The sequence below is a fragment of the Patagioenas fasciata genome, chromosome 3 (assembly GCF_037038585.1).
Source record: "Patagioenas fasciata isolate bPatFas1 chromosome 3, bPatFas1.hap1, whole genome shotgun sequence".
Lineage (NCBI taxonomy): Eukaryota > Metazoa > Chordata > Aves > Columbiformes > Columbidae > Patagioenas > Patagioenas fasciata.
Window position 1 is genome coordinate 99,688,941 of NC_092522.1, and position 27,248 is coordinate 99,716,188.

Here is a 27,248-nt window from a genome sequence, read left to right on the forward strand (position 1 = left end):
TCTAATGACCATTTAATTCACCTCTTGCTAATTTAAATTAAGCTGTCTTATTCGGAAATGTGATACTCCTGAATTATTAACAAATTCTAGGCCATTAAGTAAAAAATAAACAAAGGGCAGAACTCTTTGCTCTGTCCTCTTGAGCAGAAAAGTTGCAAGTGGATTGGCAAGAAGGAGGCAAAATGTGAAAGCCTTCAGCTATTTAGTCTGTCAGCTATAATACTGTAGAAAGGTACAATCTGTCAGAGTGGACTGAGGTAGCATGCTCTTTATGCTAAATGTTATTTAATTATTGCTCAAAGGGGGGAAAAAAGTGCCTTATTTCTTCTGGTTCCTTGGTGGAAACCTAAGAGATGTGTAGGTGATGAGTGCTTATGACTCTGGGATAACTACTGATACAGTAGGAGATCTCATCCCTGGGGGCCAGATGACTCTCTGACCCATATGTTGAAGGTTTCATCATAGAGTGGGAGGAAAGAATTTGCCTTCTTCTCATGTGCTGTAGCCTGGCAAGATGGAACAGGATACTGCCCTCCATCCCACTCCATCCTTGCAGTGCCAGCTTGTGGGGAATTGTCTGGGACAACTGAGGATTAATTTTCCAGTTTTGAACACTGAGATTTTTGAGAATTTCCAAGTGCATAACAGACTTGCATGGCCATGACTGTTATAATTGTTGTGGAAACAAACATGTCCCTGCCTTGAGGGTAGTTCTCATCAGGGTATCTTGGAGATTTGGAGTTGTGCTCCTATTGTACTATTAAATCCTGCTTAGTGAATGTCTGAAGGTTAACGAAGTGGCCAATAGCACAGATTGTCTGGAGTGAGAGAAAAGAAAAAGCTAAGATGTCAGAGGTAAGTGTTTATAGCAGGATTACAGGCTTCAGGAGCTGCTGCATATGGAGAGATGAGGTGGTACGTATGGTTCTGCCAGTATCACTGAGGGTATGGCTCATCAAAACCAAGAATGTGATAGCTAGGCAACTATTTTACAGATATGGAACTATGTATCCAACTGAAGAGTATCACATGTGAAAATCAAAGTGCACAAATACATGTAGGGAACATTTGAAAAATGTTAACTTGAATACTGACCGCTAAACAACAAAAGAGAAAAGCTGGAGTTACTCATGAAAGGGGGAAAGCTACCCCTACTCGTTCAAGAGTCAGAGACAATAAAAGGCCACTTTGAAAGCTGAAAGCTGAAGAGCTGGTGGATGTCTGCTACAAACGTTCCTCTTGCCTCTGAGCACAAGAGGAATTCCTTCTTAAGCACCTCTGAGGTGTCATAATAATATAAATACCATTTTGTCATTACTGACTTCAGAAGACATTTGGTAGACATCTCATGTGCAGGAATATGGCTGCATATTCTGTGCATGCAACTGGGGAGATATGGAGCAGGTGCTGTAGTGTGGGGTGTACTCTGAATGTCCAAACTTTGTCTCCTGCCTGCTCAGCTGTCTACCGGTCTTGTTGCCAAGAGGAGAGGTCAAGATATGAGGAATGGCAGTGGCTGCCCCGGAAGCCCCGTTCTGCCCGCCGGGGCGGCAGGAGGGCAGGGCTGCCTGGGCCAGTTTTCCTCACCCTCCCCCACCTCTTCCTCCAGTCTGCTTGTCATCACACTCTCTTCTGACCTTCATAGGCCCTGTTCTTCAATAGAATAGCTCAGAAAAGCAAACAGCTTGGAGAAGGGTGATACGCCTGAGGGATGGGGACAGCGTACCTTGAGGGCAAGTGCCCTAGAAATCGTACTCTGGAGAGTGAGAAAGAGGGATACTGGAAAGGGACTGCAGAGATACAGAAACATGGAGGTTGGAAGGGACCTCCTGCGATCATCTGGTCTAGCTTCTGGTCAAAGTAGACCCAGTTAGTGTAGACTGGGTAGGGTCTTGTTCAGTCCAGGTGTGAATAAGACCAAAGATTGAGATTTTGCCTACTCTTCTAGTGTCTGGCCATCTTCCTGGTAGAAAGTGCTTCCCTTACACTGAGCTGGCATTTCCTCTGTTCCTCTGTGCCTGTTTGTCCTTGTCCTTGCACTGTGCGACTGTGGGGAAACTCTGCTTCCATCTCCTCTACACCTGCCCTCTGAGTAATTGCAGACTGCCCTGGGATCTCCCCACAGCTTTCTCTGCATTCAGGTAGGGAGGTTGGGGATGGGGGAGAGAGGAAGAGACCCAGATTTTATTCCCATCTCCCACTTAGACTCCCACAGACCCAGAAAAAACTGACCAGGACTGTGTCCAGCTTCCCCATTGCTGCTTTACATACCCCAGGAGTCCTACAGAGTCCTCCCAGACATCTGACCTTCCTTTTGGTTCTCTCTTAGTGACTTGTAGCAATACTGCACGCACCCTTCCTCATCCCCAAGGAGCTAAATGGCTTCAGCAAATGCCATTATTTAAATAATTAGAAACAGGTTCATTAGCGGACACTGAGCGATACCTACAAATAGCAATGCTTTTGAGATAATCCTGAATAATTGTCATCAGTTTATTCTTTGTAGGTTACTTCAGATATATTGTTTTATTTGGTGTCACTGTTCAGTAGATAATCACCTCAATATGGGCTGTTGCTCCAGGGCTGGGACAAAATAGACCAGTATGTGTGGATGTGTGAAGAACAAGGCTTTTGAGCAGAAACAGGGAATTGATCTGAGATCTTACATTAACAAGTGTGCTAAAATATTGTGCCCTCTTCTATGTCCACACCTCAAAAACAGTATGCCAGAAATGGAATTCAGAGGAAAGTAACAAAAACGAGAAGGGATTTGGAAAACAAGTATAGCAACATGAATCTCAGGAGGGTCTATTCGTTTAGTACATGAAGGACAGGACTGAGTGGTGGCTTGGACTGTGTACACATATAGATAGGAGTAGGGGAGGACCTTTCAGTTTTGCTGAGGAAGTCATAGCCAGAAATAGTGGCTGGAAATTCAGACAAATTAATCTTTGAAATAAGATGCAGTTTCTTAAAATATGGGGCTGATTAAGAAGTGGAAAAGATCAAGGAGGTTGGAGAGAGCAGGGATACACTTGAGTCATTAAAACAACATTAGATATTTTTCTTAAAAATGCAGTTTAATCCAGTTTCTTATAAGATATCTACAGCTTATGCATACATGGGGTCAAACTAGATGATAAAAATATCCTGGATGATGCTTTCTTTTCCCAAAATCGCACATAATGGCTTTGACAGAGCAGACAAACTTTCACTTAACTGGCATTTCTCTTCTAAATTTGTGTGTTTTCATGTGCAACTGAAAGCAGCTTGTTCAGATGCCTATCCAGGGGACTGGGAAATACTGGTGGTTTTGCTATGTCAGAAAGTGATTTGCAACATCCAGGTGATGTTTGCATGGTACCTACTGGCTTTTTTCATATTTTTTCTTAATGCTATTTACCTGTGTGAAACAAAGCTGAAGGCAGAGAGGAATACACAGCGTTTTTCTGGAGAGGGTATCCTCATAGATGTGGGTTGCGTAGTGCTGCACAGCCCTGGCCTTCTCCCCACCCTCCACCTTTGCAAAACCTTCTTGGTGTGATTTTTCTCTTCTTTAGTTAATCAACCCTGCAGCTACTGTGTCCTTAGTTACTTGGTGGACTGAAGGAAAAACACCCAGTAGGGGCCAGGACTAAGTTTTATACTTTATGAATATAACAAAAAAAAGGTCTTCAAATAACGGGCTGTAAGAGTCATCACATTGTAAAGAAAGTGAGCTTGAATACTTGCTGGAATATCTTTAGTCTTCTTGCAGGTGAAAAGCAGCTAACCAGCTGAATTTTGCATGGTTTTAATTTTTACTTGGGATCATACTGTATCTGGAACTGTGAGTGTTTCTCAAAGTACCAAACTTTGGAAATACTTGAAACAGCAAATGTTTATGTTTTCCCCTTTGAGGATGAATGTGCTAAATTTATGTTTTCTTCCCTCAAAAAATTGTTTAAAATATCAAGGGTCTGATGTAGCTCCACTGAAGACAGTCAGAGGAGAGAACCTTCTTTCAAGGTTTTCACTAGTTCAGGTCCTACATTCCTATAGAATTTCTATTCCATTCCTTCAGTGATCACAATCTCATTTGAATGACTTGTCAATATTTTCAGCAAAAACAAGACTAAGTAAAAATACCCTATAATTTAACAACACGGAATTGGAAAACCTAGAATTCTTTTCTGTTTATTTCTCTCATATGGCTCTTCTTGGTTCGATGTCAGTGAGTTTTTATGTCATTGTCAAAATGCTAACATAAATGTTTTAAATGCCAGTCTACTTCATGATACCTTGATATTTAGTCTAAAGGCTGTTGTACAAAGTTAAATGAAATAAACATCCATTCTTTCTATAGTGTAAAACAATGAAATCAAGTTTTGATGCTTAAGTAGAGACTTCAACCAGCTTTTCCAATGGCTGTGGATTCCTTTTTTATTTTTTTAAGATTAGTCTGTTTTACCTTTTATAGAATGTTTCTGGAAATAAGGGGGAAAGAGGGAGGACAGTTAAAGAATTAGAAAGGCCTAAGTTTTCAAATAAAGTTTGGAAACTTTCAGCTAAAACAGGGCTCTGTGTGATCATTCTCATCCCCTCCAGCATTTGTCAGTACTTTAACAGTGAGAATAACATTTATTTGTGGAAAAAGACAATGAGTAACACTAATGGTTTTGATCTGTTGTGCTGGAATCCATTTTGAGGGATAAACAAGACAAATGAACAGAAGAAAAAGATAGGAAGACAGAAATATAACTTTTATTTCTGATGCTGGCCCTTACTTGCAGGAGGCAAACAGAGCCCATAGACTTATTCTTTCCTTCACATAGCAAACTTATTTTAAATCACCTGTTGTGTATTTCTTACTGCTTTTCTCTTGTTTTCACAACAAATGTTACAGTCATCACATTGCAAATAACATCTTAACTAAGCCAACCCTACCCTCTCTTTTTCCAAAGTGGAGAAAAAAAATTAAAAATTGAAAGAAAAGAAATGTTAGGGGATAAGATGTGAATGAGGAGCTATTGGCAGAAATGTGTATCTGACATATCAGGACCTAGCTGAATTTGCTAGTAATCAATGAGCAATTCTGTGTATCTCCTGTCAGCTAGGCATGATCTCAATGTAGTATTTAAGTTGCATTAGAAGTGCTTACTTGGATTGGTTCAGTTTTTATATTACCTTTACACCTTTTTCTGTCAGCATTCATTGTTAGAGATTGTTATACCTTGCTCTCAGACTTGAGCCAATTTCTGTAGTAGTTTCATTGCTAAATTATATATAATTATGTATAATTATATGCCATTTTATATCTAATTTCTAGTTATTGCATTATGTTCCCCAATGACTGCTTTCTTTCTGTTTACCAAAAATTGAACTCTACATTTCTTAGCTCAGACAAAATGGTCTCCCAAATTATTGCTCCAGGTATTCATTTATATTAAATGGTTTTCTCTTTCCCCATTTGGTAACACAGATACATATGCACACTCAAAATTTGATTTCCTGTAGGAGTAGGTGCAGATGTTTCTTCTGCAGCATCCTGTTAACTGTATGCTCGCTCAATTTCAAGTGTAGAACTGGAGCGTCAGATTTTGTCCTATTGATTAGCTGTTTTGTTTTCCTTGGGTCCGTCCAAGAAGGGAAAATTCTGTGGAATCTCAAGTTGCTTGATAAAGAGGGAAATAACAGCATGGGCTTTTCACAGACAGGATGAAATCATGGTTTCTAGGGAGACCTCAGATTCATTTGTTGCAGCCAGAACGTGGAGCCACCAACTGTGGTTGCTTACATAAGTTGCCCATCCTATATTATTTTCCAATCCGTCGGGTATCACTGAAGCAACTCAAGTGCTGTGGTAAACCTCCTTTTTCTTTAACCCGTAATAACTAATTGCCAGCACCTGGCACAGGATTCTCTTGGAATGGGAATTAATCCAACAAAGTGCAAAGTGCCAGAATAAATTGGATTTAAAAATACAAGTCTTCTGTGACTTCAGATGCTCGAGCATGAATACAAACTTTCTCTGCTGTAGACTGGAGGAGCCTGTGGGTTTGCTGTGCTTTACTGAATCATGTGAAAAATAACCCATCCCACTTAAGATTTTTGCTTTTAGAAATATGTATCTTCTTGCTTGGGTTATAATATATGTCAGCTGCTTACTTCGGTCTTTGAGGTACATCATTAAAGTTGTTATAAAGCCCTTGTAGAGTTGATACAAAGCCTTCTTTCAGAAATTTGACAAAAATATGATAATTTCTTTAATCCTCTCTGCTTCTTTATATAATGTTAATAACACTTTCTGCTGTATATATATCAAAGCTATAGATGTGAAGTGTAATCTTATCATGTAGTACTAATTCCTGTGGTTTACTTCGTTGGTTTACTTTATTGAACACCTCTAATAGTGGAAATTGTGATTATGTTGCAGAATAATTTCATTTAAACTACCAGTCCATTTTTTTTCCTTGCCTATCCCTAAAATGTATTTCGGAGCGAAGATTGAAGTGAGTTGCTTTGTCAATAGTTTGTGCAATACTCTTTTGTCTGTTAACAGTTTTTAATGAGAGATTGAAATAGTGGCTGTGGCACAAAGGAATGAAAACTCAAACATAAACTTGGTGTACTTAGTGCCTTTACTGAACTTTGGGGGAGAAACCCCACGTAACATTTGAGCAGCAGGAACGAACCACGCTAGTGTGTGCTTGAGGGACCACAGATGTACATGCAGAGACAGGTGATGCTGCTGTTTCTTTGAGGTCTCCAAAATTCATTTACTTCTTGCAGCACTTGGACATTCAGTGTCTGCTACCCCAGGTCGTTGTGCTGCCGACACCACACAACTCCCTTTACTGCAGCTGTGAACAAGATATACTCACGGACTCAGCTGCAACAGGCCTTTGCCCACATCTCTCCTCACTTCTTTCACATGTTTCTCCAGCACTGGCTGGAGATCTCTGTTCTCTAGTCTGGCTGTCAGGTAGTCTAAAAGTCTAAAAGCCTACCTGTTGTTGTAAAAAGAGCGCAAAGGTGATAGGAATGGGAGGGAGAGCCCAAGCAAAAGTGCCAGTAGCCTTTTCTTTTTAAGGTAGTCCAGGCAATGCTTTTCTGCCTGATTTCAGGGTTAGGAAATACAGTATCTTGAACTCTGTGCTCTGTGTACTTTGCATAGCCATATATTCTTGTATTGACTAAGGACAGATATTGCTTAGCCAGAACAGAACCATTTTACAACTACTTTTCATTCTTGCTGTACTAGTACTAACTAGTAAAAAAAAAAATAAAATAAGAGAGATCTCACAATATGCGTAACTTAAACACGTAAGTTTCTTTCTTGACTCCTCCTAATAAAAGCTCATCTGAACTACTTTGTAATTATATATTTAATGTTGTAGAATACTGTTGGCATGAATGTAATTACACTGGTGATGATGCCAAGAGAATTCATTGCAACATAGCAAGAGAAATAAATGGTATGGGGAATACTAATGTACTCATCACTGTAGGAGATTTAGTCTATTTATATACAATGTTGCATTTATGTACATATATGTATGTGTAAACCGAGACTAAATTAATGTCTTCACAGCCTCACCCTTCTGAGGAAATGCTATTACTCTTTTAAATGTTTGTAATATAATAACCTCATAAATTGTGCCCACCAAGAAAAATAAATTAAGAGGAACAATATGTGGAAAACATGGAAGCAGAATGGAACTGAAATCCAAGTGAAAATAAATACAGATTCAGATGCATTACTTGTTAAAAGTAACTGACTTAGAGTAACCTCATAGACTTTTTGAATGCCGAGGACTGGTAGTATAAGGTAGAGTTAGGAATAAATACTAAAATGTAAATTGCCCTAACATTTTATTTGTAAAATCCATTAATTTTGAAAACAGAACAAATATAAAAAGAAAGTGATGCAATATTGCATTACTTTTCCACATTATTTAGTGCATATAAATCTGGATTTTCAGGGTTGATTTTCACTTGCTGTACGGTTTCTGTAGTATTGCATAACTTTTGGAAATGCAAAGAATCTCACTTATGTCCTTTCAGTCATTATTGTTGTAATGTTTTAGTATTTGTTCTTTTGTAAGCCAAACTTAACAATCTGTAGTTGAATTAAGAGATGTTTATACAGTGATGTAATATGAGAGAAGCGTTAATTTATACTTGGAAGGTGCCATAATATATGTAACCTTTAGTCTTGTTATTTTCTTGGGATGCTGGAGAAGGTTGAAATCATAGCCTTCTTGGCTTCTTTCAGAGGCAGTAACTAGCAATGGGAAATAGTGAAGGAAGGAACTCCTACTTTCAGTGTATTTCTTTAGTGTAGTTCTTCAGCAAGAAATCTTCATGCAGCAGAGAAGCCAGGGTTTTCAGAGAAAGGAAATCTCCCTGTCTTTCTCTCTTCATTCCCAAGTTTGGATAGTGAAAAAACTGCAGTGAAAAGCAAATATTTTTGATTCTGGAAGATTCCAAATGGCTCTAAATGGAAAGTTTCTTCACAGGGTATTCCTGGGAAGAGTAAAGTGATATACTTAGATACTGGAAAGTTGCATATGGAAAGTACATCAGTAAACTGCCTTTTGGGATACAGAAGGTGCTGCTTTTAGGCATCTTAAATGCAAAGTGGAAATACTGCCTAACCTGCAGAAAAGGATCTGGGGATGTTGATTGACAGCTGGCTGAATATGAGCCAACACTGCACTCAGGTGACCAAAAAGGCCAACAGCATCCTGGCTTGTTTCAGGAATAGTGTGGCCAGCAGGACTAGAGAAGTGATTGTGCCACTGTACTCAGCATTGGTGAGACCCCACCTTGAATACTGTGTTCAGTTTTGGGCCCCTCATCATAAGAAGGACATTGAAATACCAGAGAGAGTGCAGAGGAGGTGACGAAGCTGCTGAGGGGCCTGGAGCACAAGTGTGATGAGGAGCAGCTGAGGGAACTGGAGCTGTTTAGCCTGGAGAACAGGAGGCTGAGGGGAGACCTTATCGCTGCCTACAACTACCTGAAAGGAGGTTGTAGCATGGAGGGTGTTGCTCTCTTTTCCCAATCAGCAAGTGATAGGACAAGAGGAAATGGCCTCAAGTTGTACCAGGGGAGGTTAAGATTGGATATTTGGAAAAAATTTCTTCATGGAAAGGGTTGTTGGGCATTGGAACAGGCTGCCTAGGTAAGTGGTAGAGTCACCTTCCCTGGACCTGTTTAAAAGACCTTTAGATGAGGTTCTTAGGGACATGGTTAGTGCTAGTGTTAGGTTAGGTTATGGTTGTACTTGATGATCCTGAGGGTCTCTTCCAACTGAAATGATTCTATGATTCTGTGCTTAGGCACCTAAATTTCCTATTGAAAACTTATGTTGGATGAGAAATTAATTTTCTGTGCGTGCATGCATACAGAAGATGCTATCATTTGAATCTCTGTGCACCTCTACATAGCAAAGATGTTCTGGAGGTTGCATGATGCCTTTGACATGTCTAATACACTGGCAGCATTGAATTAATTCAAAAATTGAGTAGCGACTGTTGGTGTCAGTAATGGCTGTACCATGTGTCCACTGTGTAGGGAACCTGAGTTCAATTTCCTTCCTGGTCAGAAGTGCTCAGTGACCCTATTTGTGCAAATGTTGCTGCACAGCAAAATTGCAGCACCCAGAAGAAAGCAAGAAAGATGTTGCAAAAACTGTCCAATTGGTTTAAGCTGCCTAAAATGACACAGCATGAAGGTGAGTCAGTAAGTCACCAGTTTTCAAACCTCATTGGGTTTTTCTCCTACACATTACAAAAACTGAATGTGTATTGGGGAGACTGTAATTTATCACAGGGCATGGGCTGATGCAGACAACTTTGTTGTACCCTCTTATTTTCCTGCCTTTAGTGAAGGTAGAAATGATACTCTGCTAATGGCTTTAATGGAGAACAGGTTCTTATACTACTGCCCTGTGGGCCATGGTTCAAGGGCCTGATGTTTAGTAGCACTGCTATGGTTTTTGCCTTTCTTGATGCAAGTCTCAAAGATACTCAGAAATATCTGGTGTACTCTATAACTCCTCATTTGAGGGGCTCAGAGCAGAGGCCTTTACATAAGCTGTTTGGGGTCCCTCTGTGCAAGGTAGACCATTTTGCCCCAGGGAACTGTTTCTGCTCTCTCTAAACATCCCTTTTGCTATCAAAGAAGAATGGCCATAATGAGTCACACTAAAGGTCCACCCAACCCAGTATCCTGTCTCAGTTAGTGTCTGATAGGCCTTTGTGTCTTTAATCTGATTGGTGGAGTTGGAAGATAGCCAAAGGCTTGCTCCCACCACTCTCTGCATGCCAGAGTTACAAACCCTCTGAGTGCAGTGTGCGCTTTCCCATTTCAGGTGGAAAAATTCAATAACCATGGGGGATGCCTTGAAAAATACAGTAGCACATACTATTTCTCCATTAATACTCTCTCAGTCAGCAACCCATTATTTGAGCTTGATGCAATGACTGTGCATTTATTTAGTAACCCTGTGTGGCTTTCTCTTTCATGAACATATGTATATTAAAAGTGGTTTGGTGTAACTGAGATGTGGGAAAGCAGTTACATTTGGTAAAACCACAAACTAAACAAATAATTTGGAAAAAGACAGGGGCTAAAAGTTTTAATAGAAATATTTTTATTTAAGTTGTTTTACACAGAACTTAGCATAATATCATAGGATCATAGACTATCTCGAGTTGGAAGGGACCAATAAGGATCATCGAGTCCTGGCTACTGTTTGCAGATGCAGAGGAAATAAGGAGCAAGCGTGAATCCCGTGTCCCTCTGCCTGTGCAGCGTGGGGACAGACTGACTGCCCCTTAGCACTTCCCTGCACACCCTGACCCAGCTCCTACAGCTCCAGCAGCAGTTTGGTATGAGGACCCTGACTTCTCGTAGCAGCTGACAGAGCTCTCAGGGGCAGAGAAGAAGGCGGTGAGCACTTCTGTGGACCACCATAGAGGCAACTTTCTCTGTTTCTCTTAAAAAAACCGGAGATAGAAGGGACATGATCAGCAGTGATGAATTTTGTTTATTGGCAATGTCAGTGGAAAGGTCCTGGGCCAATGTTAGTAGTGGCCTCTCCATAATAACAATAAGGCACTTGGGCGAGTATTTTCTTTGAGTAATTTCAAATGCACTTCTGTTGCCTATGCTATTATTGCTGTGTCAAAAAGACTCAGAAGTTTGGTCTCTGTAGTTGTTGGTTTGGCATCTCTTTTCACTGTTAAAAGTGCAGTGCTATATTATTATTTTCTTTCAAATAAATTGAACACTGGATAATTCCTGGAATCCTCTTTGATTGCTTTATTCTTGGGTTTATCCTTTTAATTTTGGTTTCTATTAATAACCAAGTGCATTTTGGACTACTAAATAGTTATTTGGCTTTATACTTATAACCAAGTTCCCATGTTCAGTATCTCATAGTTTTCAGGCTTTACTGTAAATGAAATACAGAAGGACTTTCACAAATAGATGGAAAAAATTGGTCTGTTGAGAGAATACAATTTGGTTCTTCAAATGAGATAGACCTGTTTTAACAAGTATTTTACTGATTCTTTTTAAGAAGTGTAAGTCGGAGCATGATTTTCACCAAAAGAAGTCTTACTCTGGTGTGATGGTTTCATTGCTTTAATGTTTTTCAAGTTAAACGACAGGCACTGAAAGCTGCTGTAGCATTCACTAGTGAAGAACGGAAATTCTTCCCTGTGAGAAGTGACATGTATGATGCCTGCCCTGTAATTCTGTCCTGCGCTTCCCCACACTGGTGCCTGATGGCTTGTGAGAGTTTTCTCAGTATTATTTCTTTTGCTGGTGGAGTGAGGCCAAGTTTGGATATGGCCCTCATGTGAGGCTGGGGCTGCACAGTGAGCAGCAGTTTGGGTGAGTGAGGCTGGGGCCAGGGGGAACTTGTTCTACCTTTCTTGTTCTACCCTTTTGTGACTCCAGTTTCACAGAGTTTTAAGACAACTTGATGAGAGCTGACCAGTGGGGTCATATGAGGGGTGTGCCATTTATTTTTGCCTGTTATTTAGAATATATGCGTGAATGAGTTGAGTGCAAATGGATGATAGAACAACACAGAACTGAAAAATTGAGAGGACAGCACATTTCTGCTGGGTGTGTCCATGGAACACACCACAGCATATCCCCATGAATTTTCCTTTCCTTACTTCTGGTTCCCCTATAACACCCCTAACTGGCAGTGGTTTTGAAATGACCTTTCCCCTCTGCTCCTAAACCAGGCTCCCTGACACTCCCTGTGCTCCAGGACAGCTGGTAAATGCTGCATTCACATCCTGCTTTCCATCCCTGATGGTACCAGAGGGTAAACGCTTGTGGAAAGATGAGCAGAGATGAAAGGGCCGGTGCAGTTTAGGGCAGGCACTAATGGCTTCTGCAGGGGCTGCTGCAAGGAGAGCTGTGCCAGGAGCAGCATCCCTGTGTCCCCACCTGACCTGAAGTGCCTGCGCGTATGGCATGGAGCACGTACAAGTTTTGTGCTGCAGGGAGTGTGTTGTTAAAATAATTTTGTAGATTTAGTGTGCTTTTTTAATTTTGAAAAAAAAAAAAAAAAGATGCAAGATCAATGGTAGCAGTCCCTCTACTCCTTTTAGTGAAGACTGAGGCAGTGAAGTCACTAAGTTGCTTTTTTATTTTCCTTTTGCATAAAGTCTATAGATTTTACATAAATAACCATTTATACATCCACAGAGATGATGAACATCAAAAATTATTTAACGTACAGTTGTGATAATACTCTCAACAGGCTTTTTTATAACTATTCCTTATCAGTTTTTTGGACCTTTTTCTTTTGGGCTTGTTGGTGGGAGAGGTCTATCGGATTTTATAATTTGTTTGGGCCAGGACTGTAGTTTTGGTATATATTAGATCTCTGCATGGTATGCATGGTAGTCTGTCTTTTTTTTTTTTCTTTTCAGTTTTAGGTTTATATTTTTCCGATACTTTCAAAGAGTTCAATTGTCCTTCTATGGTTACATGCTGTTCAAATTCCCACAGAGATTTATTTTCATATGTTCTTTGGTATCACTCAGTTTGGCTTCATGAAAGATGTATTTTACCCTTCAGTAAACACTTGCCACAGAAAAGGCTGAAAGTGATTTTAAAATGATGAATCTTACTGAGCAGCACAATGTTCTGAATGCAAACCAAGTAATAGGGAAAAAAAGTTTCTTTTACAATGTACAAAGATAGATGTAAGGTATTCTAAAATTCTGTCCTCTGTTATATTAATTACATTTGATGGACCAAATCTATGCTTAAATGAACAAGTGCCACCTCATAGTTTAATAGAAATCACGGAATCACATCATGACTGAGATTGAAATAGACTTCTGGAGGTCATCTAGTCCAGCCCCTAGAGCTGGTTGCTGAGGACCATGTCCAGACAGCTTGAATATCCCCAAGGATGGAGACCCCACAACCTCTCTGGACAACCTGTGCCAGTATTCAGTCACTGGTGCATGCACTTACACCAGCAGTTAATCCTCCCTTTCCCTGTTAGGGTGTTCCTGTTTTGTAGTGGAGGATGAAATGGAGTTAGAAATACTGCATTTTGTGTTGGGAGGATGAGAAAACAGAATACGAAAGAGATTCATTATACTTATATTCTTGAAATGAATGGATCTTTAATACAATACTCCAAAAATGTATCTTTTCTCCCATTATGATTCTATTTTTTTGCATTTAACAGAAGTAATTGTTATGACTTAATTTAAGTATGGTTCCTTTCTGACTTGATATACTCTATGATTTTAAATTTGTTAAATAGTAGTTATGACAGCAACATGAAGCCAAAGTTGCATGTTTGCTTTGGGACCCTCTTAGGATTATAATTCAGAGACCATGGTAACAAAGGAGATAGAAACAGGAAAAAAAAAAAGAAAGTGAAGGTTAATATAATTTATATAACCTTGAATGTTACAGTACACAGTGGGCTTAGCTGTGCTGGGAGGGGGCTGGGGCTCACTGGGACCCGGGCTCATGGTGGTGGTCTCAGCCGAGGACAGAGGAGGAGAAGTGTCCCAGAGTCCCTGAAGTAGCCAGGTATGTGGGTTGAGACTGAAGTACCGTGTCCACACCAGTACCTGACACATAAACACTTGCCGTATTTTGGAGCAGCAGCAGCAGCTGCAGAGTGGGATGGTGGTTGGACAAGTGGGACTGGGACTGGGAACATAACCTACTTGCGTGTGTATGTGGCAGGTGAAGTATATAAATATGCCTTGGTGAAAACTGAGCTTCTACAGAAGAGCTGGTGAGTGTTGTTGAGTTTAGAATCTCAACTTTGGGCTTACACGCCTGGCTGGCACTTTTGGGGTCTGTGGCGCCTTGCAGGCTGGCCTTACATTTGGGCTTGCAGATTTGATTTCAAAGTTGTTCCTCATGCACAGGTTTTAAAACACAGCAATTTGGATTTGTTTTGTAATATAATGACACTATGCTTTCTTTTCATTTCTTCCCCATCTAGTTTAATCTGAAGACTTTGAAAATACAATACACATGGCACAGATCAGAACATTTTTTCAGATGTTATTAAGTCTATTACTTCATGATTACATCTCAGCTGAAGATGGGGAAACAAGAGCAAGTAAGTCTTAAGTTTTTATATTTCAGATAAGGGCAACTTCAAAGCATGCCTTGAATTTATAGTAATCATTTTCAGGTTCACATGCACACTTCTGTTGATGGTCATTTTTTTCCATTGTAATTTTCTTGGTGAAAATCCTGTAATATAGGGTAAGTAACTTAAATATATTATTTCTCCTTTAGGAAGGGAATATCTTTATTTCTTTTTTTGTCCTAGAAATGCCCAAGGACTGTAAAGTTCCAGTCTTGATATAAACATGTGTCTTGAGTATTTATATTTTCATTTCTTCAGGAGTCCTGTTTTGAACAGCTTAATGTTATGTGAGAAACTAAATGAGAAAAATAAAGCTTCTGTGAGGGGAAGCTGAGATAACCTCAGCTTTTGGACAGGCCTTCTTGCATATTCTTCAAAGTTAGCATCTCAGACCCCACCAAACCAAGTTATATACTGTAAATCTAGTTTATGGAAAAGAAAAAGTTAAATCAAGGTAGCTTTTTGAGAGGCAAATTGACTGGAAAAAAAGACTGTGGAAAACTTTCCTCTGGGCACAGTGGTACTTTCAGAGTAGGTCTTTTTTCTCCAGTTCTGCTCTTAATACAGCAATTTTCAGTATTGTACAACATACTCCATAAAATTCCTTTTGGTGTCTAGAAAGACATATATTTTTTTTCAGTCCACCTGCTCTAAGCTGGGCCTGCCTTCATCAGGCCCGAATTCCCTTCCAACTGAAATTACTGTGTGATTGATAGCTCTGACTACGAAGTGACGCGCTCTGCTCGCCCCTTGCTCCTTCTCCCAGTGTCTCTTCACCACCTGCATTGCAAAATGATCTCTCCAGCAGACCATGGTCAAGCGCTTTCAAGGAAGGTGAAATCTTGACCTGACCAGACGTGTCCGTAACCAGATGTCAGGACAAGGCGAAGCTCTCCTTCCTGTGCTGGAGCTGCAGCCTTCCACAAAGCAGAAAGCACTGAAACACCCAGCAACCCCTATAAGCCCAGGTGCCATGGGATCAAAATAATCTCTCCTGGTTTTGGCCATCTCCTTGGAACCTTGTGTATCAGTTATTTAAGCTCCTTTCACAGTTGATGGAAGGTGATTATCTCCTCTGGAGTTATTCCCTCCATCTGAGGATGTTCATATAAGAGGGATAGGACTGACCTGTAGAAATGCTTGTGTCAGTCCATGGCCTGTACTTGGCAATTTAGTCTAACAGCTCCATTTATAAGTGACTACAACTAGGAGAGCTGAGTCCACGCCTATTTGTTAGATGCTTATGTGTTCTTATACTCTGGAGGTTGAGCTTGTTCACTGAACATTTTTCTTCTACTGAAATCACAGTATGCTATCAGCAACATTCAATCAAGACTCAGGATTTTATAATAACTAGCTCTGTAAGTGCCATGTAGCAGTGTCAGAAGTCAATTAAAATGTATTTGTAAAAGGATTGGATATTACTTCTGGAGTATTCAGACTATAGTCTTCCTCTGCAGTATACTTGGTTTGCTAACAAAAACAAGGTTTTATGTTTATCATCTGTGCAGACAGAGATATGGAAAAAAACAAAATGTGTTTCTCTCTGCTCATTGCATGATGTGCAATTGCCAGCTGAGGAACTAAATTCCAGAAATTTTCATAGTTGTTTCTGGTGATAATGTGAAAACCAGAAAATGGTGTGGTTTTCAGATACCAAGCTGGGTCTGTGTGGATTACGGAAACAATCTTGTTTTCTCTGATAAACTCAGCTGACTTTTTTTTAAATGGACTGTATTTGTCAATATAGATTCTAATATAAACTTTAATTGATATGAAAAATGTTTCTTATGGAAGAAGAAAGTGGAAGTGTTCTTTGAAAGTTTTTCTTTTCTTCTTTTTTTTTTTTTAGGTTGCAGAACTGCTCCAGCAGATTTAGTTTTTATCTTAGATGGCTCTTACAGTGTTGGCCCAGAAAACTTTGAAATAATCAAAAGCTGGCTTGTCAATATTACAAGAAATTTTGACATAGGGCCAAAGTTTATTCAAGTTGGAGTTGTCCAGTACAGTGATTACCCTGTACTTGAAATTCCCCTTGGAACTCATGAATCCACTGAGAACCTCATCAGGGAAATGGAATCCATACACTATTTGGGAGGAAATACAAGAACAGGAAGAGCTATTCAGTTTGCCTATGACCATCTTTTTGCAAAATCTTCAAGATTTTTAACAAAAATAGCAGTTGTTCTCACTGACGGAAAGTCCCAAGATGAAGTCAAAGATGTAGCAGCAGAAGCAAGGAAAAATAAAATAACTTTGTTTGCTATTGGTGTTGGCTCAGAAATTGAGGAGGATGAACTTAAAGCCATTGCCAATAAGCCTTCATCAACTTACGTATTTTATGTTGAAGATTATATTGCAATATCAAGAATTAAAGAAGTTATAAAGCAGAAACTCTGTGAAGGTAAGTTAGAGATCATAAAATATTTTAGAAGGTGTACAGAAGACAGCTGTGTATGTGTATTTATTTCACAAACAGTATGTATTATTAATGTAATGTAAGACACCTGATGATCTTTAGTTTGATCTTTCATTTTGATCTTGTTTGCAGAAGTCCCTCCCAAAATGGTATTTTCTCTGTTAAGCAGCATTTGGGAGGTATATGATGTGTTAACACAGTGTGTGTTTGATTTTGGTATGTAAGATTTTGGCCTAAGCCCCAAACTTTTTGCATTGATAAAGTTTGTAAACCCTAAAGTAGGTGAGGAATTCTCATAGTGCCAAGAACATAGGGCTTGCTTTGTTCTTTTCCTAGATGTGCCTACATCTACAATCTGGCATTTCTTCTTGACAGTTGAGAAGATAGCCTATCATGACAAACAGGAGTTCTTCCACTAGCATGCATTGAAAAACCCAGAAGAAAGACTCTTGGCAAAAGTACCCCAAATTGTAACAAGCTGTTATGATCTTTTTTAGAAGGATTTTATAGAAGAATTAGCCAAGACCAACATTGTAAAGTGACTTTTTAGCTTTAGAATGCTAGTAACATTACTGCATTGAGGTTTCTGGTAACTTTGTAAAACACTCAAAACTGTGAATACAGTGAATATTTATCAGTGCTATTTTGTACATTTTTTTATTTCCAAGAATTGATTCAAGTCATATTTCATTTGTACCATATTCCTGCACTTAGTAAGAATGCAAAATAGTTTTCATTTGCTCTCACTTTCAGTATGAACTTCATTAAAAAAGTATGATACTAATTTTGAGGTTAATAGTGTTTATTTCTTGATACACTTACAAAAATTTTAATTCCTTGTGGCTGATATAGTGAGGTGGTCAGTCCAAAAATTAAATCAGCTAAGTGAAGCTAAATTCTTTAATAAAGCTTAATGCAGAGAGAAATTTCCCAAAATAATCATGATGCTTTCTTTAAATAAAGCTTAGAAGTAGTGACATTATACTCCATCAAGATGGATTTTCTGCTTTCAGAAATAAGTTAACTAGTATCCTTTAGAATTCAGCTGCACTATTGGACTCTTACAGAAGGAATGTGTGAATGTTGACTACAAAAGGGTACTTGAAGTGACCCTTTGCTCCCACTCTCTGATGTTGTGCCCTTCCCTTGCTGTAGCATTGAGATGCTTCTCTCAAAGAGCGATGAGAGCCAGTTGGCAGCTTCATTTCTAACCACAATGTCTTTAGCAGGTGAACTCAAAGACTGGAAATTTTAGATCTGAGTGGTGGATTGTTTTATTCATGTTGTTAAGATTCACTTGGACTCTGGGAGAGGAAGTTCCATGAGGGCAAAGCAACAATGATTTGTCTCTAATCCGCCACATGAATCTGCCTGAAAATTCTGGAGTTCTCTCTTGATCATCTTTGTTTTAATGTCTAAAAGAATGCTAGCTTCACTCTTTGGTGTTCTTAACTTCTTTATTATGTGAACATAGATCTAAGAGCTTAGGGGTAGTATTTCCTTTCTAGAAAAAGGAGGCCGAAGTTTGGAGGTTCATGTAGCAAGTAGCGTCATTATCAACAACTCTCATGTGCCTTCTGGGAGCTCCAGTGTTCATTTTAGAGTATGGCACGGTGTAAAAAACTGCTGAACCTGTCATCCAGAAAGGACAATGTGGCTAAAAGCTTCCCCAAATATTTAAAGTTTCTTATTCTGGAACTCAAATGTTCCTGTGTTATTAATATTCTCTAGCAAGAATATAGAAAAGATGATGTGCCAGGAATGCATTTAAAAACAATTTTCAATGCAGACCTGAGAAGTATGACTGGAGGATGCTGAGTAAAGTTCCTTTCCATTAGGTAATGGATTTTAAAATCAAAAAGTTATTCCATACTTCATGACAGGAAAAACAAAGCATCAGAAAACTATATAAAACACTAAAAGGGAACAAGATTTCAGTATAGGCTAGAGAATTGCTGTGACTGATACTATGGATGGGAAACACAGTCCCATTTCCCTTGGAAGACAGTTCTTAATTTTGCCACTGACTTCTGCATCCCGTATAATGGCTCAGATACTTATCAAAATACTCTTGACAGAAGATGATCCAGAAGACCCAAAAAAGGTTTACTGTCCTAGCAATGCTTTTAGATAGCTTTTCAATGTACCATTGGAAATAAGGAATACTTACTTAATGTATGATTTTACAGATGCTCAATTTGTGTGTTGATTTGGAATAGTTACTTTGGCAGTGATCCAGAATAATGGCTCCGTCACATAAAGTAATCCTATTTCTGCATTTATTTTTTGATTTTACACCAGATTTCTGATCACAGAATCATTTTGGTTGGAAGAGACCCTCAGGATCATCCAGTCCAACCACAAGCTAACTTAAATCCAGCACTAAACCATGTCCCTAAGAAACTCATCTAAAGGCCTTTGAAACACATCCAGGGATGGTGACTTAACCACTTCCCTGGGCAGCCTGTTCCAATGCCTGACAACCCTTTCCATGAAGAAATTTTTCCTAATATCCAATATAAACATCCCCTGGTACAACTTGAGGCCATTTCCTCTTGTCCTAGCACTTGCTGCTTGGGAGAAGAGACCAACACCTTCCATGCTACAACCTCCTTTCAGGTAGTTGTAGACAGCGATAAGGTCTCCCCTCAGCCTCCTTTTCTCCAGGCTGAAGAGCTCCAGTTCCCTCAACTGCTTCTCCTAAGACTTTTGCTTCAGGCCCCTCAGCAGCTTCATTGCCTCCTCTGCACTCTCTCTAGTATTTCAATGTCCTTCTTATGATGAGGGGCCCAAAACTGAACACAGTATTCAAGGTGGGGCCTCACCAGTGCTGAGTACAGTGGCACAGTCACTTTTCTAGTTCCTGATACAAGCCAGGACCCTGTTGGCCTTTTTGGCCCCCTGAGTACACGCTGGCTCATATTCATCCCGCTGCCAATCAACACCCCCAGATCCCTCTCTGCCAGGCAGCTTTCCAGCCACTCTTCACCGAGCCTGTAGCGCTGCCTGGGGTTGTTGTGACCCAAGTCCAGGACCCGGCACTTGGCCTTGTTGAACCTCAGACAACTGGCCTCAGCCCAACAATCCAGCCAGTCCAGATCCCTCTGTGTGGCCTTACTACCCTCCAGCAGATCAACACTCCCACCCAATTTGGTGTCGTCTGCAAATTTATTGAGGATGCATTCAGTTCCCTCATTCAGATCATTGATAGAGAGATTAAGCAGAAGTGGCCCCAATACTGAGCCCTGGGAAACACCACTCTTGACCAGCCGCCATCTGGATTTGGTTCTGTTCACCACAACTCTTTGGGCCTGTCCCTCCAGCCAGTTCTTTATCTGTCGCAGACCACACCCATCCAGGCCATGAGCTGCCCACTTCTCCAGGAGAATGCTGTGGTGTCAAAGGCCTTACTGAAGTCTAAGTACACAACATCCACAGCCTTTCCCTCATCTACTCGGTGGGTCACCTTGTCATAGAATGAGATCAGGTTGGTCGAACAGGACCTGCCTCTCATAAACCCATGCTGGCTGGGCCCGATTGCTTGTTTTTCTTGTGTGTACCATGTGATGTCACACAGGATGATCTGCTCCGTGACCTTTCCTGGCACCGAAGTCAGACTGACAGGTCTGTAGTTCCCTGGATCCTCCTTCTGGCCCTTCTTGTAGATGGGCGTCGCATTGGCCAACTTCCAGTCAACTGGGACCTCCTCAGTTAGCCAGGGTGGCTGATAGATAATGGGAAGTGGCTTAGTGATCACCTCCATCAGCTCCCTCAGCACCCTTGGGTGTCTCCCATCTGGCCCCATAGACCTGTGTGTGTCCAAGTGGTCTAGCAATACTGTAACAGGTAAGAGATTCTTGTGTTCATTGTCTTGTCAGTGTATATGACTATCTGCAATAATATTTATGGCAAGATGACTGTTAATTCAGATTTGAAACATGTGAGTTTATAACATGCTTCCACGATAACACTACACAGTGAAGAAACCTGGAAGAAGAAAGTGTTATTGTTATTATTCTTACTTAATATCAAAAGTATGTTGACATAAATCCTCTGTCTGTGTTTTGAGAAGAATAAAAAGGAAAGCTGTGTTGGACTTTTTTTTTTTTTTTTCCCAGCACTCAAAAGTTAGACATTTTAGTTTCCATAATGTGGTCATGGACTTTTTGCAATTCTTTCTTACAGAACCAGGCAGATAACTTTTAATGTGTTTTTAATTTGGAAGTCAGGTGACATTTGGCTGTGAGTGGGAAAAGAAAACCAAGGGGAATGTATGTGGCTTCTTGCTGCTGCCCCAGGTTAACTGTGGCATGTCCCCTTAGGATGGATTGTCCTTTCCCACCATATATAGTTAGTGCCTGCCCTTAGCTGACTTGTCTTAGATCTTATATATCCTGCCTCACCCACCAGAACGGGGTAGCATCTGACTACCTTTGGGCTAGAAAGAGAAACTGTGCAGCTTTGCTCATATTATAAAGAGAAGCCAGTCTAGACCTTTGAGCTGATAATTCCCTGGCATTGAGACATGAGTTTTCCAGCCTGCAGCTGGTCCGGATGAAGATGAGAGAACCCTCCACTCCTTCTTTGGAATGTGTTCCTAACCTCCTCTGACTAATTATTAACCTCCTCTAACCGATTATTTCTAGTGAAACAAAGGAAAATGAAAATGTGTTTATTGTAAATAGTTTAGCATAACTTTAATAAAACAAAAAGTAGTTTGCTTTCTTTTCATTGATTTACTACTCTAATATGATGTTGGCTTTATCATTAAATTTCACTCCACTATCTCACTTTTTTGTTTCAAATAACTTAGACCCACTGCCTAGTATTGTATTTGTGTAAAGAGAATTAAACACAGATAACATTCAGCTAACTTTAGTCCCAGCAGAAAATATATCACACAATAATTGTCCAGTGAGAATAGCTTCAAGCAGATTTCAGTGTAACAGACAAAATAGATCAGAGTCTATTTTGAGCAAAAGAAGATGACAAATAAGTTGTAGCTAATTCTACCTTTGTCCATTTTCAACCTGATTTATAGTTGGGAGGGATCCTGGGTTCATCCAAATTGTGTCACGGAAATTAGCACCTATAATTTTGTAGCATTTTGAGACCATACATTTTTAGAAATTAACTTAAATATTTTTATTGATCAGATATTGTAATACATTTTAACTACAGTTAGTCTCAGTTCAAAATAGTATGTGAGTATGCAGTAAAATATTACACCTCTGTATTCTTGCTTCCTGTCACTGAGGAGTCTGCATGACACTTCTCTTGTAACTGGCAGTTCTCAACTCTTTTATTACTTGAAAGGCAGCTACAAAAAATTTGGTAAGTGGAGCAGTTTCTTTTTGAGGGTTTTATATCTCATTTTGAACTATACTTGCATTTATTACTTTGCAGAATCTGTTTGTCCAACAAGAATTCCAGTGGCAGCTCGAGATGAAAAAGGATTTGACATTCTTGTAGGATTAGGTGTGAAGAAAAAGGTTAAAAAGAGAATTCAAATACCAACTACTAATGCAAAAGCTTATGAAGTCACTTCACGTGTTGACCTGTCAGAACTGACGAGGTATTTAGATTTATAAATACACTTCTAAATTTAGTAAGATTTTTTGTTTGTTTGTTTAAAGTGAGAGAGACTTGTTTTAAGATTTATATGAATGTTCAAGTACTGTCTTTTTGTTCCCTCTTCCCCATTATTTAGGAATGTGTTTCCAGAAGGTCTGCCTCCATCCTATGTGTTTGTTTCCACTCAAAGATTTAAAGTAAAGAAGACGTGGGACTTGTGGAGAATTCTAAGTCTGGATAAGAGACCACAAATAGCAGTCACTATTAATGGGGAAGAGAAAACATTATCATTCACTACAACAAGTTTAATGAATGGCACACAAGTTATTACTTTTACTGCACCTCGTGTAAAGGTAAGGACTAATTTGACATCATGCTGGAAGAGACATTTAAGTACACATTATTCCTTAGCAACTTTATGTTTTTTAAAAATATGTGATCTTATTCTTGGCTGCTTAGATTTTTAAAAATAGATGGTTGGTACCTCACCCATGTTTCCAGAGTGTCCACAGTGTCAGTGCTTTGCAGGTGCTTTCTACTCCGCAGTTTCCAGCAGGTAGTTGTGAAGATCACAGAGGCTTTTCTGCACACAGCTGTTTGCTTTGTATATGCTGGCAAGTATTTTCTGCCTTTGATGTGGACACTAGAAAATGTGAATGAAAATATTCCATTTTTGGAGCGGGTTTTTGTTAAGTGTCTAAGTTATTAAGAAATGTATGATGACAGCAGTTACTTTCTTTTCTAGAAGAGTAAATAGCAGTTTACAAACTGAGAGTTCATTCTGGATTTGTTTAGTTCTGTGTTGAGTAAAAAATCCTTTCGGTTGCTTACTTTTCTCTCTGAAGAAGGGATTCCCCTCTTCATGCAAACCAATTTTATTGTTTCCTGGTATAATCTGAAGGTTCCCATTCAATCTTCTTTCACTAATTTCCAGTGAAATATTCAACTCTGTAAGAAAGATCGTCTCAGTTGCGGATGACGCAAAGGGAGGGAGATTGAATGTCTCCACTCTTGTATTTGTAGCAGGAATACGCAGACCAGAGATTCACTTTTACTTGGGAAAATGGAAATGTTATATATTCTGATCTGTTTTTTATTTTATCTTATAATGAGAGACATTGTAAATAAATAAAACCCCAATCTATAAAAGAAAATAAAACACAAACAGAGATGCTATCTAAGGCTGTATACTATTAATTGAAGTAAGATTAACTTCTGTTTATGTCTGAAAAAGGTAACAAAGATATATAACATACTGAAAGATGTATATTTCAGTTTATGTATGCTAGTGTAGTGTGGGATTAATCTCTATTAAATTCAGTTATATTAAAGGGATGCATTTAGGCTAGGCTAGGTTAAGGAGCTAGATTTTTTATTAAATTAATGGGTAGGCTCAAGAAGAAGGCATTTGTTCCTGTGTTGAATTTCATTTCTAAGGTAGGTGAGAGAAATACTTTGAAAGTGTCTCTCATTTTCTGTTACTTACAGAACTTTGTTATTCGTTTAAACCAGATCTTAAGCTTTAGAAAACTGATGTTTTATGAGATGATAAATGTAATATTTGGTTTATTCGTTGTAATTTTCTGGCTCTTTCTGCCAATATAATGCCCTCTTTCTCATTTTTCTATAAGAGATTAAGTAGAAAGACTTTCAAGTACCAATTTGTTTTCATCATGATTTAAGATCTGAAGTGTTTGAGATATGATACTGCTGCTGAAATAAATGCTTCCAGGTTCATATTTTTAGCAAATACTGGCTTGAGCATGTTCAAGATCATAGACTGAAAAAATCTATGTGAGTTATAAAATAAGTTTGAAACAGGAAGGAATTATGACCGAATATCTTGTTCTCAATTTGCTGTCAACTTGACAAATACTTTTTTGCCTATACAGTTTGACAATTTTTTATGTGAGAAAACCTGGAACATTGATAATCTCAATCATTAACAGTCATTGAAGTGTTGAAATGAAGTTTTATTGTTATTTAAATTGAAGATATTTTGACTTAAACAATTCTGTTTTCTTCACTTTTCTTAGACATTGTTTGATGAAGAATGGCATCAAATTCGTCTCTTAGTAACAGAGGACTTTGTAACATTGTATATGGATGATCAAGCAATTGAAACCAAACCATTACATCCTGTTTTAGGTATTTACATCAGTGGCCTAACGCAAATAGGAAAGTATTCTGGAAAGGAGGAAACTGTACAGGTAAGCATATGCTAAACCCACAGTAATTCCGAAGTTGTACTGTAGGTTAACATTGCATCGGCACCTTCTGTTTTCTTGAACTTCTAATTTATACTAGGCTGAAATTTAATATACAAAATTTTAATAGGTAGGAGGGAGCATAAATTTTCTGGAGGACAATTGTACAAGCACAACTGATGGATCCTGTGCGGTGGGTGCTGAATTGGTCTCACTGACTTCAAGGGCGTTGGTTTTTGCTGAAACACGTATTTGATGCAATGTGGTCGTCTGAATTTTGGAAACAGTGTCTCAAAGCAGGGAATTTCCTCTGTGCTGGACACTTGCATATAATTTGCTTCCATCAGTATATGGGGTTATGCTGGCACAAGAGGGAGGGAACAGTTTTGAGGAAATGTCTTTCTCATCACTGGCTGTCAAGAAACTACAAAGCGTATCAACTCCATTTCTGTTGTACTGCAAATATTTGGTACTCAATCTGATCCTGCTGTGCTGGAAGAAAAACCCTGAAAACCCTGTACTGAGACTGTGCTCTGTTCTGAGGAACAGTAAGCTCCTTTTGCCTGCAACTGTATGCAGACACCAAAAAAGCTGGTTAACATTTCAGGTTCTAAAGGTAAAGGCTGTATAGACCTGTGGTGAAGACTGGTATGTTGACAGCATTCCAGATGTTGGTTAAATATTGTTTCCTTTGATCTAGTAATGATGTTACTAACTAGAGGAAGCAATACTAAGAAATACCAAATTACATAAGTAGACATTATTTTTAGTTATTTTGAAAGCTATGCTTCTTTTGTACTCTCATGATCCTTACTGCTACTATTAAAATATATGAATGCGTGTTACATCGTCTTCATTAATTCTCTTCAGATGTCTTTACTCACTTACTCCCAAATTTTGTGTATATGTAGCCAGGCTTCAGTTCTAATATTATAGAATCCTAAAAGTGTACATGGAAACTTGGATGATGCACTCTGTATGTGACTCAGCATTGCTGGCAGTAACACCGTCCATACACTGAAGTATCCCTTTGTGAAAACTACTGAATGTTTGCCCACAGATTTCTTATAAGACCTCAGGCACTTATTGCAAGGAAAACAGAGATTTCACAATTGTAATAAATTCTCTGTGTACTGTATTTGTTGGTACAGGATTATCCCATTTTTATAGTTTTGTGCATTCTAAGACTAGAGGGTTGTTTGGTTGTTGGTTTTGTGTCTTGTTTTTTCCTTTAAGTCACTGCAGAAATGGGACTTTTGTAGATTCCCAGTAATACAGTTCCTGAGTTAGAATGTTAGTAGCAAGGCATGTTATCTAAAATAAAAATGAAAACATTTTAGGAATGTCAAATTGTCCAAGATCCTCTTCTGGTAGTGCACTAAAAGAAAAGTAGAAAGTCTGCCTCAGGTTGCGATTTTATATTTCCAGATGATCTCTGTAATCTAAAAAAGATATTCCCTTCCTCCACTTTCTCAGACTGTGACACATTCTTCAAATCATTAACAGTCAAAACTTCCCAGGATATTTCTACTTAAACTATGATTATAGAAAAAGATTTTAATGAATCTGCATACCACCTTTCCATGAAAAGGTATTTTGAAATCCTTTAAGAAAGCTGGAGTTGTATACAAAGTTGTATATAAAGTATGATACAAGAATTTTCAGAGATTCTTTGGTGAATTTTCATTCTCTTTCTGTGCTCTGATTCAAATGCTTTCTAGTGTTTTAACTAGTGTCTTACTGGCTGATGTGCTTTCCAGTATAGCAATGATAAACTTGTGCACATAATTAAGTGATGTGAATTGTAGTTATTTTAAAGTTGAAACCACACATTACTAGGCTTGGTATTAACAGGCTTCATTTTCTGTGCTTTCTTCCCCCGCTAGTCTGACTTATGGTCTGTGATTTCAGATGAGTGCAACAGGGCTTTTGTCTCTTTGCAGTCATGGTACCTTATGCTAGAAAAATAGACTCAATTTGTTTCATTTTTCTGGAGTACAGTGATGGCACAAAAACTCTTGCCTACCTGATGCCAAGGTTTTTATTGACTGCTTTTTAAAGTTTTAGGTTATACAACTGAACTCTAAACTAATCTTACATGCAGTAGATTGTTGCAGGACTGTTAAGGTAAAAAGGAAAATGTTGGTTTTCCTTTTGCTGTTGTGACTTCTTTCCTGATGGTATTGGCAACCAGTGTAATTTCTGCTGTGTGTGTTTGGATTTATTGCCAAGGATTAGGGGTGGCGATTTCTACTATTTTAGAAAACAAAATCTTGGACTGATTATTTTTCTCTAAATACTTCTGTTACAGAGTGTTTAATTGGTTTCATGTATTATTCGTTATGAGTAGCCTGACTAAAAACATTTCTGCATCTTTACTTGATTTTTAACTGTAGTG

General features: G+C 38.9%; 1 protein-coding gene across 1 annotated transcript in view; it reads left to right on the forward strand.

Annotated features, from left to right (window-relative positions):
• Nucleotides 1-27,248, forward strand: part of COL21A1 (collagen type XXI alpha 1 chain) — a 105,042-nt gene that overhangs the window by 13,254 nt on the left and 64,540 nt on the right. The window contains exons 2-6 of the mRNA XM_065835159.2: nucleotides 14,498-14,617; nucleotides 16,503-17,054; nucleotides 22,476-22,644; nucleotides 22,780-22,996; nucleotides 24,680-24,853. Coding sequence (XP_065691231.2) covers nucleotides 14,530-14,617; nucleotides 16,503-17,054; nucleotides 22,476-22,644; nucleotides 22,780-22,996; nucleotides 24,680-24,853 — 1,200 coding nt within the window. The 5' untranslated portion in view covers nucleotides 14,498-14,529. The remainder of the gene's footprint in view (nucleotides 1-14,497; nucleotides 14,618-16,502; nucleotides 17,055-22,475; nucleotides 22,645-22,779; nucleotides 22,997-24,679; nucleotides 24,854-27,248) is intronic.